Genomic DNA, 15,652 nt, shown 5'->3' on the forward strand with positions numbered 1-15,652 from the left:
TTTTCCCCATCAAAACAGTCAGTTAAATCATCGCTTATTTTATCTACATCATTTGCTTTTGACACAGTGTTCTCTTGTTCATTATCATTGAGATTTGATGCAGTGACTCCAACGTCAAAAAGCGTCCGCATACCCTTTTTTTCATTCATATTATGTTTTTGTCTTTCTTTCCTTTTTTGACATCCTGACTTGTGAAGAGGCAGCATCGTTTATGATAATTTCTAAAATTAAAATTGTAAAAATGTCATGCTATTAAATACAAAATATAAAGAAGAATAGAGTATTCCAAAAATATGCAATTAATTATAAGACTTTATAATATTGCTTTACAGGTTATTTATTAACAGTAAAATAAGTCAATTATAATTATTACCTAATTTAATCAAGGTTTTGATTAATTATTATAAATAAAAAACCTTGAATGTACTTATAAATTGAAAAGGAGAAAAGACTAAAATTTATCAGCTGCACATTGAACTTATAGGAACAATAGGAATGTACTTTTAATTAAGTCTGCATGAAAGAAAATTTGAAAAAGAGAAAAGACCCGACTGAAAAATTCTAAAGAGATTCTAACTAGAATTCTAAATTCTAAATAGAATAGAATAGAATTCTAAATTCTAAATAGAAATTGTAAGTTACAATTAATAATGGGAAAATAACAAAAATAAATAGAAGAAAGTATGGAGACATTTCAACCTAGATTCGAGCTAGATTACTGCAGACAGCGACTAGTTAGTTTCTAGCTGTCAAGCTCTAGTTAGATTCTCTTTAGAATTTTTCAGTGGGACCAAAATATGCCGATCTTTTAAGTGTATGAATATCTTTTTCTAAATGTGCAAAATATGTGTTTTTTAAGTATGTCACTAGTAAATTTTTGTAATTATTATTGTAATTATTTTAAAAAAAAAGCTTTGGTTAATGGGCCCCAATTGTTCTATGGGCCCTGGAGCAGTGCACCGCCTGTACCCCCCTCTCAGTGGGCCTGTGTATATATATATATATATATATATATATATATATATATATATATATATATATATATATATATATATATATATATATGTATATATATATATATATATACATATATATATATATTTCTAAAATTTCTTTTTAGCAAATATTGTGTAAACGTTTTAATTAATTTTTTTTTCAATTTTTGACTATTTATATTTATTTGATATATTATTTATCAGACATCTACAAGTAAAATATCTGAATGACATAGAACTAATTAAAATAGAAACTTATTTATTTATACATTTATATTTATACATTTATTTATTTACATTTTGTATATTCATAGGTTAAAAAAAGAATATTTTATTAAATAGTATTTAATATAATATATACTTAAATTGTAATTGATAATTTGGTGAGTGTACAAAACATATTAGCTATATCAATATTTAGTATAGTTAAATTATTTAAAATCCAAAAAACATCAGTTTGTAGACAGTTCTAATAAAATGATGTTCTATATGTTAAAAAACTAAGCAAAAAATTAGCTTTTTCATAATTATAATTCATTTGATGACCTCTTGCTAATTGATAATTTCTTGGCAAAACTTCCTTGAATAAACTTAATTTTAATTCCATTGAATATCTTGTACATTTAAATTAAATTGCCCTGAATCCAGGGCAATTAAAAAAATATCATTCAGCAAGTTGTCATAAAAATTTTTAAAATAATTTGAATCAATATTTCAAAAAATCAGAAAACTCAAGTTTTTCTAATTATTGTTTTGATCGAAATGAAAAATTGAATGATGAAAGAATTCAGAGATCATGGTTATTCAAAAATCTGATAAAGTTTATTGTTTTTACTGCAAAATTTTGATTTGATTCCTATATATTGTTTATTGTTTTTGCTGCAAAATATTTGATTTGACTTCTATATATTGGCTTCAAACAAGAATTGGCAACATATTTCACAAATTTTGATAAATTTCTTAAACAACAAATCGATTACAGAAACAAGCATCAGTGAATACATCAGTAATGAACAAAGCTCTGCAAAAAATAAATTACTCAAAAACTAAATTTTTATAAACATTTTTGCATAATTATAAAAATGAGTTCAAATGGAAAATTTTAAACAACTGTAATGCAAGTAAATCCTTTTTAAAGGTTTTTATTAATTTAAAATTAGTCATGCAAAACATTCATTCCACCATTTTTGTTAATTAACATCAAAAAATGAACCATAACAGCAACCATGACAGAAAAACTTATTTTTAAAATTAAAAAAAATAGAATTTAGCAAAACTGAGCAATACACTGAATCAATGGATTTTACATGTTTACATTTATACTTTTGCAGCTGTAATCTTTGAATTATTTGATGGTTTTAACTTGAATAAATAACTTTGATTTGGGTTGTAATAAGTTATTAAACAAAAAATGTATTTACCTTTTGCATTTTAATGCATTACAGTACTGTATAGATAGTTCAAGACACTGTTTAAACTCCTCATTACGCTTTGGAACAGCTGCTATTCCATTGTTTTGACCTAAAATTTAAATAACAGAAAAAAGTTTAAATCAACTTCACTCAAGCTTATATTCTAATTTATCTTAATTGAAATAATTTGAAATTGATCATTTGAAATCACTGGAATTATTTTTTTATTATTACACTGTACTTTTATATTACAAAAGAAATATAACTTTTTTATTATTACACTGTACTTTTATATTACTGCATTGTCATATTACTAGTTATACAGAAGGTTTGCCATGAAAAAGTTTTATACAGGGTAATTCCATATGTAATCATCCAAAAAAAAACATTTTTGACACACTTATGTCTCAGATTTTGTTCATTTTTACCTCACTTGCAGTCCATTTAAAAAAAATAATAACTGCAAAAATTTTAGCTAAAAATACACATGGGTTCCAGAGATATTGTCATTTAAAATAATGCTGATTCAGTATTTTAGTGATTATCTGAAGCGACTACAAAGCAACTTTGACATATGGTATCTTCATAATGGTTTGGGGAAATCTCCTAAAATTTGGTACCCCAATAGATTTTTACTTGTGGAATCCAAAAAGAGCACCCTAAAGACTCGATTGTCTCAAGAAATGCCTCATTTATCCAATTTTGTTCAAAATTATTAACTTTTGGAGGTAAAATGAAGACTGTGGCCCAAAATCCCGAATAAATAGTTCAATTGTATATTACTATTTTATTTTAGGTCTACTGAAAAATATATTAGATTCATCAATTGTCTTTAATACTTGATCAAAATTTGCGTTAAAACATTTATTAGAATAAAACATCAAATTGTGTTATTTATTGATTAGTTAGGATGTTTATAGTCATAAGCCAAAGGAGGGCCAAGGGGCCTCTGACCAACTCTGCCCTCCTCCCCCGCTCCTCTTAATCACCCTGGATTTTTTTTTAAATGCATTAAATGATATAATAAATAATTATTAAAATTCAATTTAAAAACATAATTTTTTTTTTTTAGTTTAAGTTTAAGAAACAATTTTTTTATTATTATTTCAATTCAAATTGATGCTTAACTCTTATATGAAAAACAATTCAAATCGATGCTTGATCAAAAACAAATATTTTGTTTTGTTTTATATACCTCTTATATCAAAAACAAGCAAATATATATATATATATTTTTTTAAGGTTGTACTTTATTTGTTTGTATTTTCTTAAAGAATGATTGTGAAATTTATTGTTTTTGTATTTTTTTTGGCAGGTAATATTATAAATAATAAACATGTTAAATATGGAGAAATATGACATTGGAAAAAGTCTTAACATTCATTGCCACAAAACTGGATTTTCTAGAAAACAAGGTTTTGTTCAATTAAAAGATCTTTCTTGTGAAAAACAAGAAATAATAAAGCAAATATAAAAGAAGAATATTGTTCAATTATATGTTGTTATCATGAGCAATTCTATGAAAAAATACTTTGAGAGAAAAATTACGAAGTGTTGCAATCTTTTTGGAACACACAAAGAAAGTAAAAAATTTGCTATAAAAGGTAATCTAACATTAATTACAACAGAATTGATATGGAAATTAAAAGAAAAACATTTTTTATAAAAAATTTTATATTTTCAGTTATTTTTAAAACTTAAAACAAAATTTGTTTGTTAGGTAATATAAAGTATTCCCTAGACTTATCGAAATTTTTGCAACAAAATAATGTTAATGTAACCCCAGGTTGGAAATTCTGCATTAAATGCTACAAAAAAGCAGTAGAAACAGATAGAGATTTAAATTCACAGGAGGAATTGAAATCAAAAAATGATTAAAAAATTAAGTTAAATACCACTATGGAATTGCTTGGAATTTCACCAGTCAAACTAAAAAATCAAAGCACAGCAAATTGATTGCAGCTAAACAAAAGTTTGAAACACTATTGGCAGAGTTGCAAAAATGGTCTCATTAGCATAGAACATTAAAGAAACTTCTTTAACAACAGAAATAAAAAGCCCCATTTCAAACAACAACATTAACAATTACCATGATCTAGACATTTTAATGAAATAAAAAAAAATTTCAGAGATTGACTCTTATCGCCATAAGGTACAAATATTAACACTCGCACTAAAAAAATGGACAAGTACAAAGATATCAAGCTACTTTGAAGTGTCTGAATATCTTGTTCGAACTGCAAGAAAAGTTAAAAATGAGCATGGAATTCTATGATTGCCCAAAAAAAAAACTGGAAACCCACTTTCACCAGAGACAGTTAATTTAGTGATTAACTTTTATCTAAGTGATGAATTTTCGAGAATGATGACAGGAAAAAAAGATTTTGTAAGAGTTAAAAAAACCAACATGCTCAAAAAAGATTATTGCTACTCAATCTTAATGAATTACATGTTGCATTTAATTTAAAGACTACCCTAACGTCAAAGTCAGTTTGTCCAAGTTTTGTACTCTTAAACCTAAATGGTGCATTACAACTAATGTGCCAGATACTCATAATGTATGTGTATGCATACATCACCAAAATACAAAGTTTCTCATTGATGTCATTAGGTGGAATAATAGTTATAAAGATTTCATGGCATTGATTGTTGGTTCGCTTGAAAATGCAGAATGTATTTCGCATTAATGTAACTAATGCCCTGGTTTTGAAGCATTAAAAAGTTTTTTAGTCCAGGAGTTTATGGACCATGATCAAAGATGTAGCATTCAAGCAATGGTAGAGTACTGATCGTACAACACTACTATAACAATCATTGCCACTAGATGATTTATTATGCTTTTTTTTGTTTTTTTGTTATTCACCTTCTCAAGGCCAAGAAGGCCACTACAGATGAGGAGGCTACTTAATAGTGGTTATAACCCTCTCCCAACTCTATAACTCCGAAACATGAACAAGACCGCTGCGTGGAGAAACAAGTTGAGTGCGGTAATACCAGGGACGTGGCAGAATTGACAACCTTACCACTCATTCATATACTGCAAAAACACAAAGTAGATACTTGAAAAACTGTAAAGAAAATCTTAACCAAAACGATTGCTTAATTTTGGGAAATTTTGCTGAAAATTATCAATGTTGTTCAGGATGAGGTTTAAAGTTATCAATGGAGTAAATGTCAATGTTCACTTTTTACAATTGTACTTTATTTTATAGAGAAAAAAGTTCTCAAACATAAATCTTTTTGTTACCTTTCAGAAGATGTTGATCATGACACAAGATTTATTTACAAGACTCAGGAAGATATAATTATATATATCAAAGAAAATCTACCTGGTGTATCAAGTGTGATATACTTTTCTAACAGTTGTGCAACACAATTTAAAAATTTTAAAAACTTTATCAATCTTTGTCATTACAGTAAAGACTTTGATTTAAACTCTGAATGGGTATTTTTTGCTACCAGTCATGGTAAATCCCCCTATGTGGTATTAGTGGGATTGTTAAAAGAGTAGTATGTCAAGAAAGTCTAAAACAAATAACTACTGGGCAGATTTTAGATGTTAATTTAATGTACTCCTTTTGTAAAGCCAAGATAAATGGAATTTGCTTTAAATTATTTTCTAAAGATGAAATCGACCTAACACGAGCACGATTAGAAAAAAGACATTTAGGTGGAAGAACAGTTGCTGGCACAAGGACGTATCATCATTTTATTCCAATTGCTTCAAATACTATAAGTTATAAAAAAACAAGTATTGATACATGTATTGAAATATTTGATATCATTCAAAAAAACAAGCATTATAAAGAGATTTCATTAAACATTAAAAAAATGGATTATATTGCATGGTTTTATGACGGATTTTGGTGGGTAGGGATTGCTTAAGATATGAGTAAGCTTGATATAAAAGTCAGATTCATGCATCCACATGGACCAGGTAAAAACCTTATTTGGCCAGTAAGAAATCACGAGTGCTGGGTGCTTAATTCTGTAGTTATATGCCTAATTTCTACACCCACAACAATATCAGGTCGTACGTACAACATATCTGATTTAGATTTGAAAAATATAAGCAGTTGGTTACAAAAAAAAATTAAATACATTTTAAATTATTTTGTTGTAATTTTATTTACCTATCTTGCATTTAGAATTTTTCTTTCTTTTCTTCTTTTTTTCAAATCCTTGGATGGAAGGCTGAGAAGGAGGGGGTTAAAATAAATCCCACAGTCCACCTTATTATGTCAATGACTATATTAGTATTAATCTACTAAATAATACCATAAAGATATTGATTGTTAAAATGTTTTAAAACATTTCAATATTTTTGGTTTTAAAATTTATGATTTTTAAAATCGTGAAAAGATTTTAGTTTTGAGTGCTTACTTTGAAATAAGAGGTAAATAATGAAAAAAAATTGTTTTTTCATTATTTACCCTCTTTTGGCTTATGACTATAAACATCCTAAACTAGTCAATAAATAACAAATTTGATGTTTTATTCAAATAAATGTTTTAAAAAACATTTCAATTGCTTTTGTTACAAAATTTAAATTTTTCTAAAAAGACACAATTTTTAAATGCAAATTTTGATCAAGTATTAGAGACAATTGATGAATCTAATATTTTTCAAGTAGACCTAAAGTAAAATAATAATATACAATTGAACTTATTATTCGGGGTTTTGGGCCACAGTCTTCATTTTACCTCCAAAAGTCAATAATTTTGAACAAAATTGGATAGATGAGGCATTTCCTGAGACAATCGAATCTTGAGAGGGCTCTTTTTGGATTCCGCAAGTAAAAATCTATTGGGGTACCAAATTTTAGGAGATTTCCCAAACCAAGCCATTATAAAGATACTCTATGTCAAAGTTGCTTTGTAATCGCTTCAGGTAATCACTAAAATGCTGAGTCAGCATTATTTTTTTAATTTGGACTGCAAGTGAGGTAAAAATGAACAAAATCGTAAGAGATGTAAGGGTGTCATGATCTGGATGATTTCATATGGAATGACCCTACAGCATTTCTGCAGTATTAGAGGTTTAGGTTGTTGCCAGCTGTAGAATAATAAAAAAAAGACCATCTATACTTTACAACACTGACATTTGAAAAAAAATTTCAAATTGAGTTAGGGGACTTTGGCTAGCAGCTGTGGTCTCCTTACTTAATTCATAAGAGCAATTCAAGGCTTCTGCAACAGTAAAATAATTAGAAATTTTATAGATACATAAAATTCAATGAAATGAGTTTTTAAAATTGTGGGTCGTAATCAGAAATAAATAATACTTTTATACTTTAAAATGTTAAATTATAAAAAAGATTATTTTTCAACTTGTTTCATTATACGCAATCTTCTTTTTTATATTTGTATCTGCTTTGTGTTAAATGGTTGAGAGAAAAGACAAATTGAAAGACAAATGAAATTAAAATTTGAATGAATGAGTTTGATTCTTTAAGCTATTTTAATTGCATAAATTGCTTTTAAATATAGTTTTTCCTAAAAGTTAAAACGATTGTTTTTAATAAATGTGTATGACAGTTATTATATTGTTTTCTTTTATATATATTTTTTTTATTGTTATATATATATATATTTTTTTTTATATTAAAAATGTAATAAATAAAATTTGTTTATTAGCACTAAACTCTTTTATAGATTTCCAAACTCTTCTAGTAAATTTTTAATTAGTGAAAATGACTTTTTAATCGACGAATGTCATTACTTGAAATACTTAAAAAACTTTTTAACTTTTTTATATTGATAATTTTATGATATAACTTTTATGATTTAACAAATCTTTATGTGCAAATTTTAAATAAATCTATTGTGTTTTAAAAATACATTAAATATGATAATATTACATTAAATATGATGCTTAAAATGTCGACAGTGATAAGTTAATAAAAAAAATTTAAACTAATAGCTTTCAGATGAATGACTTGCTTGGCTTGCCATGTGAGTTTTAAATGACATTCAAGCTTCTTATCTAATATTATCTAATGTACAAGATATTGATTCTTAAAATTATTTAGCTTTTACCTGAAACTCACTTGAGTCAAAGTTGACTTTTTAAATAATTTTGCCCATGGCTGGTCTCAAAATAGTTCATCTATCACGGATTTCGTTTCATTCAAATTATTTTGCCTGAAATGCTTCTGTATAAAATACTTTATCTGCAATTAATTTTTTTTTAACCAAAAAAATTATCAAAATTTTACATTAACTATTATCTTTTTAATTGTTTTTTTTTTTTTGCAATTTTTTAATTTTAGAAAAAAAAAAAATATTGGTATAATAGTATAATAAATATTGATATAATAGTCTGTAATTAAATTGTGAGGTATTTACAAAAACAACGATTCACATAAAGCCATGCCACGCAAAACTATATTGACTAATACAGTTTTAAGAAAAAAATTTAAAAAAATTTACTACCTTATATTTTTTTACAATATAAATAATCTATAAACTTAAAATGAATAATATAAAATAAACACGTTTTTTTATTTTAACTAAAAATTAATGTAATAGTGTATAAAAATATGTAATAGTCACAGTAAATATTTGTGCTTTAGTTATTTTTTTAAAAGCATTTTAAAATTTTTTTTAAATACATGCTTTTTAAGTAATGCATCTTCGACATAAACCAATTTACATTAAGTGTTAAATAATTTTTATAATTACTTATATTATACAAATTAATTCATATTTTATTATTTTAGTAACTTGTGTTTACATAACGCAATTTACATTTACAGTTTTATAGTAACAAAATTGTTTTGCTACAAGTAAAAATTCCAAACAAAATTGAAACAACAAAATCAATTACAAATTATTTATTTTTTAAATTTAGTTTGAAATAATTATTATTTATTATTATTACAATTATTTTAATTAAAAAAATATTTGTAACTCAATCTTAACTTTAATTATTTAAACCATTCAAAAAATTTTTAGTTTCGTTGCAATAAGATCCCAGGAAAAGTGTAGTTAAAACAAAAGAGAACATCAATTACACACTTTCTTGCCATTTATTATCTTATTGCAATTTAACTTTAAGAGATAAGTCAAACTTTTATGACTATTATTTTATGACTATATTTATAAATCTATTTGAAACTAAAAAATCAAGGTAAAATTTTTTTTTAGAAATCCTGCATTACTCTGCAAGTAAAAAAATATCAATATTAAAATAACCAAGTAATACTAAGTTACTACTCACCGCAAAAAAAATTCATTTGAACTTGTTTTAGTTTTGTACTTTCTTGAGCAGCAATCAGCTCAGGTAGGGCATAGTCATAAATATGTGTTGTACACTCCACTCCTTGAAAACCTATAAATTACATTATTAGAAGTTTAAAAAATACAACCATCATCAACATATATATTATGAATGCATGTTTAGATAACATTTCTGACATCACACTGAAACAGCTTGCTACCAGGGGCTTTAGTTCATATATAGACTATATTATAACTTGCTGCCACTAAGGAGTGTTGCTACACTCCTTTATGTATATATATGTATATACGCATGTATGTAAATATTTATACATCACTTGTTGGAATTAGGGTCAGCATTCCACAATGCCAATCTAATTGCTGACATAAAAGTGTTAAAATTTGGCAAAAAAATTGCAGATCTCGTTTCTATGCCTTATGGTAAAACCTTTACGTCAAAATTCATTTGTTGACTTAATGCCAGGAGTTTACAAGCAATCTCATTTTTCTGAGGGCTAATATATTTATAAAATATTTTTTAAACAACACCAAGCCAAACCTGGTATAATGCTATAAAAATTAGCTTGTTTACAAAATTAAACATTGTTGAAAATTTACTTTTTAATAATGTTTAATTTTTCAGAAAAAGTAAGTAGAATAAATAAATAAGCAAAAAACATAATGTTCGAACAATTTTGAATAACATATTGAATGAATTTTTACTTCTGTATTAAAATAAAATTTTATTGGTCTTAAAATGTGTGCATTAAACCAATGTAACTAAGTCTGTTTTCATGCGGTGTTGTTACAACGTACAGACATAAAATATATTTGAAATTAATCTTTGAAAGTAATCTTTTTATTATACCCACTAGCAGCAAAAGCATATTTATTAAATGGTGTGGAATCCCATTAGAAATTCCTATAATAATGTCAAAGGGTCATTCCATGTCAAGTGGAGCAAATCGACCATCTCAGATTTTATTGAAACTTTTTGATTTTGTACATATATATGAGAAAATCATGTTTTGAAAGTTTAAGATCAATATCTAATATGGTTCTTGAGAAAACATTTTTTAAGTAGTGGGCTATTTTGAAAAAAAGGTTTTTTTCATTATTTTTAGCAGCTAATAACTTTTGAACAACTTGGTTTTATACTTCAATTATTTTAAGGTAGCAAGTATGCTATGGATATTTTTAAAAGAACCAAAAATTTAAATTCTGGCATCTTAACTTTTTCCATAATGGTGGGCTAAAGTTGATATTTTTGATTTAAGATTGAAATTTTTTGTAACTTTAAAGAGCTTAATCTTAAAAACTAGTTCAAAAATTCATACAAATCAAGTTGCCTGTTGATCTACACATGGCTGATAAATATTAATATTATTAATAAATTAATAATAATAAATTAATAAATATTAAAAAAATCGGTTGATTAAAAAGCTGTATTCTGCTAAAAGTGATAGGTTGTCAAAGTCCGATTAAGATTTTCTTAAAATTGATCTGCGATGCAAATCATCTGTTACCTAAGATGACACTTTTTTCATAAAATTTCTTATACGCATCAATCAAAGACTGTTAATTACTAAAAACCATAAAAATTAATGGGCACTTAATTATAATCCCAAAAGATAGTCTCTAAAAGTTAGGTAAACTTTCCATTAAAAAAATCTGAAGTAGGGTCAAATCATTATATTTCAACGAATTTGAAGAAAACTCTGGGAGTCACCACCTCTGATTTTCCTGATTTTTACATATTGTTATGTGTATTATGTAGATTGGTTAAATTTGAAATTTCAGACTTCTAAGTACAACAGTTCAGAAATTATAGCCTTAGAAACATGACACAGTGGCCCCCTTCGATTTACAAATGATCAAAACAGACTACTTTAGAGCTGTATAACTTTTTTCTCACTTTCAACAAGTGTCTCATTTTTTCTAGAACTATTTTCTGGATAGTTCTCTTCTTATAAAAGTGTTTTTTATTAATTTGTGTTAAATTAGAAAAAAATTATGACCTCCTCAACTTTGGAAAAAATCCTAAAATTGCTATAATATGCCAAAATGAAACTAACTGTAGCATTATTCTATTCATCCACAAGTCTTTACAGATAAGTTTCCTGATTAGCTAATACTTTCTGCAATAAATGGGCAAAATATAGGCACCTTGTTGCAGTTTAGAACTCAAATATATCTAAAAGCAAAATATCCACTTGCCTAAAAAGTCTAATTTTCAGCCATTTTGAGACGCTTGTAAATTTTTCTAACACTTTGCTTTGATCTAAGATTAACAGCATATAAGACCATTTGACCCAACTATCTGAAAATACAAACATTATAAACTTGTCAAATCCACACTAAAAATGCCAGCATTTTTTAACAACTTTATTTTTCAATTATCAGCGGTTGAATGTGTTACCTGAAACCAGTACCCCTCTAATCTGCCAACTGGTCTATGTGAAGGGTGCAACTAATTATAAGTCATTTCTTAATAAAAAAAAAGATATGGTTAGCTGACCTCTCCTTGATCTGGTCTTTATAGTTGATAGGGGCACAAATAAAGGGGGCAGTAACTTTTTAGAGACCTTCATTATGGTTCAAATGAAGGTCTTTAAATTAATTCAGATATTTAGATACTTAATATCTAAGTATCTAAATTAATTTCAAAATGAAACCATTATTTCTTTAAATTCTATTTTATTATAGGTAACCAGTGGTTAGTTCTAAAGAAGTCTGTTTTGACCATTTAATAAATCAAAAGGGGCCACTGTGTCATGTTTCTAAGGCTTTAATTTCTGAACTGTTGGAAGTCTGAAATTTCAAATTTAACTAATCTACATAATGCACATAACAATATGTAAAAATCAGGAAAATCAGAGATGGTAACCCCCAGAGTTTTTTTCAAATTGGTTGAAATATAATAATTTGACCCAGTTAACAAAATAAATAAATGCATTGAATTAAATAATGTTATTTGTTATAAAATAATAATAAAAAAAATATCAATGCTTTTAGCTTTATAATCCCAATAGATAAAAACTTATAACCCCCACTTTATAACATAATTTTTAAAAAATGCAATTTGTAAATTGTAGTGCTGAAAAAAATTTACAAACATTTTAAATACAAACGTATTAGACGAAATATTTTAAGATATTTTTTTATATATAACTTCAAATTTCAGTCGAAATTTTTTTTTAGATATTTAGATAATTCAATTTTTTAAGATAATAAACAAAATTAATAAAATTCACAAAAAATTAAATTTTTCGAATAATAATAAAAGGATGTATGACACCCCCTCCCCTAAACAATAAATTTCATTAGAACCAGTCAGGGAAATGTACCTTAGTTTGCAAATGTGAGAGAACAAGGTTTTTTTTTTAAATTGGTAAAAAAAATAAACACACTTATTTAACAATTGCTCTCACTGGTTCTGGTTGGGGTGTTTTGGCATACGCAGGTACATATTTATTTAACCCAGCAACTTTAATGGTTTTTGTTTAAAAACATATTTTTCTTTTAAATAAACTCTTTTTTTTAATTAAAAATATCTAACATTCTTTAAATTAAAACTTTTTCAGTTGTCTAAGTCTTAGAATAATAGTTTTTGATTTCAATATTTGTAACATACAAGTGTGTAATCAATCAATCAATCAATCAAATCAATCAAAATTTATTGACAGGCTCAAAGCCCAATATAATAAATATACAATGGGTAAAATAAAGTGGATTAGAATAAAACAAAGACTAACACACTTGAATATAAACAAAACCCAAGAAAAAAATAAAAATAAAATAAAGATAAGAAATTAAAGTGTTATAAATATAACACAGCTCTCCATTTAAACATCAGTGGAGACTGCAAGAACCTGTCTGAGTTAACAAAAGCTTTTGTTACGAGGTTCTCACTATTCTGCAGCAGTAACAATGAGAAGTATTGTTGCTTGCAAATAACAACATTAAGTGAATGGGCACCTTATTTCACAAATAACTCACTTGCACTGTTCCATGGTGGCTTGTTTAATATCAAGCAAAGTGCATTATTATATGCAACACATAGGCGATGGAATGACTCTTTTCTCTAAAGATACTATTATAGATAGCAATATTAGTCAGAAGAAAGTATACAATATATATTCAACTTTTTTGCCTTTCTCTTGTTTTTGGTTCTGTTTTGGTTTTTAGCCAAAAAGTCTTTTCACCCTTTCGTAAAAAAATTAGAAGCTTCAGATATGAGTTTTAAAGCTCTTACTACTAATTGGGAATTGTTTGGCAGATCAGTAAGAGAGAGTTTATTACCAGTTTGAATAGCTTGTAGTAACTCATTTGAAGAAACAAAAACTCAAAAGCTCAACCTTTGTTGTAGAAACGTCACTTAAGTCAGTCCAAATATCAGCTTTGAAAAGCAAGAGTTTAACTTCCATAACTTTGACTTTAAGCTTGAAATTTAAATCAATTTTCCTGGATACTTAGTTTGTAGGATTTGATTAAGAGCGCAATCAATTACAACTTTATTATCTAGTAGTATTGCATAAAGAAAATTTTCTTCACAGCATCAGTGAAAGTTACCTTAAAGATTTATCAATACATTATTTTGTACTCTGTTATCTCCTGTTTGTTGATAAATTGTATTATTTTAAAGAAACGTTTTTTAAAGAATACTTTTTAGGTTCATTGTTTTTTTTCCATTTATTTCAGATATAACATGAGAATTGGTAGCCAAGACTGGTGAAGCAAACAACCTCCTAATCCTAACTTTACAAACAAACCATCATCCTTACAAGCACCAGAACATGTGTAGCCTGGAACTATTGCTTATAGAACAATTGCTGAAAAGAACTTGATATGTCGAGAAAAAATTTTCACAAGAAAAAGTGAGATGATGTTTATATTTGGTGGTTTGACACAAGGCAAGTTTGACACAGTTTGAAACCCAATTACTCTTGTATTTCATTGTCTTGTATTTTCAAAAATTTATTTCTTCATTTCATAAACTAATGAATTTTAGTCTTTTTTTCTATCTACATCAATTATTTTTAGTTATAAAACTTCTTGACGGTGCATACTATCAATTGAATAAGCCACTCTTGTTTTTTCATAAATTACCCTATATTCAGTTATTACACAGTCAATTTTTTATTTTTTAAGACTTCAATTTACCTCCCCAAAGCCATGAAGGTCACTGCAGTTGAGGAGTCTACTTTAGTTGTGGTTACAACCCTCTCTCAACTCTATTACTTCAAAAAAACAAATCTTGAAGAACAAGGCCCCTGCGTAGAGGAACAAGTTGAGTACTACCAGGGACATGGTGGGGATTGAACTCGGAACTTCTCGCTTATGAGGCAAGCGCTCTACCACTACACTAAAACTTTTATCTGAATCAACTTCTGATGTTGTTTGAAGATTTTTCTGTTTAATTTGCCTTACAGTAGCCTCTTTTTCTCTCTAATAAACAATTTTACAACCATCGTTGCCACTGCTTGGTCCACACTACCTAAACTCCAACTTCATTTTTGTCCTATCTTGCATCATTTATCCTTTAAATATTCGCTTACCGTAACAGAGACTTAAAACAAGTAAGGTATTATAAAATTGAAAGTGTTTTAATTTAAAGTGACAAGTCGATGAAATATAAAGTCTCGGTCAAATGATTAGAGATAAGCAGTTAATGTTCTTTTCTTTTAATTAATCTTCCATTTTTGTGAAGTGTATTTGTAAATGCATAATGATACTGGTAAAAAAAATTGCATGTATTACTTTTTTACTTTTCTCACAGAGATAAACTGTTTCATTGTGCACTCACTTTTCTCGACATCCAGCTTGCCTAAATGTTTATTGTTTTACTATCAAATTAAAACAATTTTTAAAAAATTTGTTGCAAAGGCTTCTGCAAACCTTAGAAGGTGGTGGTGGTGGTGGGGAGAACAAGGGAAGGTAGGGGGGGGTTTGAGGAGGTTTAAATAGGGTACTGGATTTCTAACTACACATTTAAATTCTTATCACTTAACATTCAAAAAAATTG

At 26.9% G+C, this 15,652-nt stretch overlaps 1 protein-coding gene across 1 annotated transcript in view; it reads right to left on the reverse strand.

The window, feature by feature from the left end:
- LOC100206937 (putative hydroxypyruvate isomerase) overlaps positions 1-15,652 on the reverse strand; it is a 38,439-nt gene that overhangs the window by 17,309 nt on the left and 5,478 nt on the right. The window contains exons 2-3 of the mRNA XM_065801108.1: positions 9,629-9,739; positions 2,417-2,516 (exon numbers count right to left, since the gene is read on the reverse strand). Of these exons, the coding sequence (XP_065657180.1) occupies positions 2,417-2,516; positions 9,629-9,739 (211 nt within the window). The remainder of the gene's footprint in view (positions 1-2,416; positions 2,517-9,628; positions 9,740-15,652) is intronic.

Source organism: Hydra vulgaris, chromosome 07, assembly GCF_038396675.1.
Source record: "Hydra vulgaris chromosome 07, alternate assembly HydraT2T_AEP".
NCBI lineage: Eukaryota > Metazoa > Cnidaria > Hydrozoa > Anthoathecata > Hydridae > Hydra > Hydra vulgaris.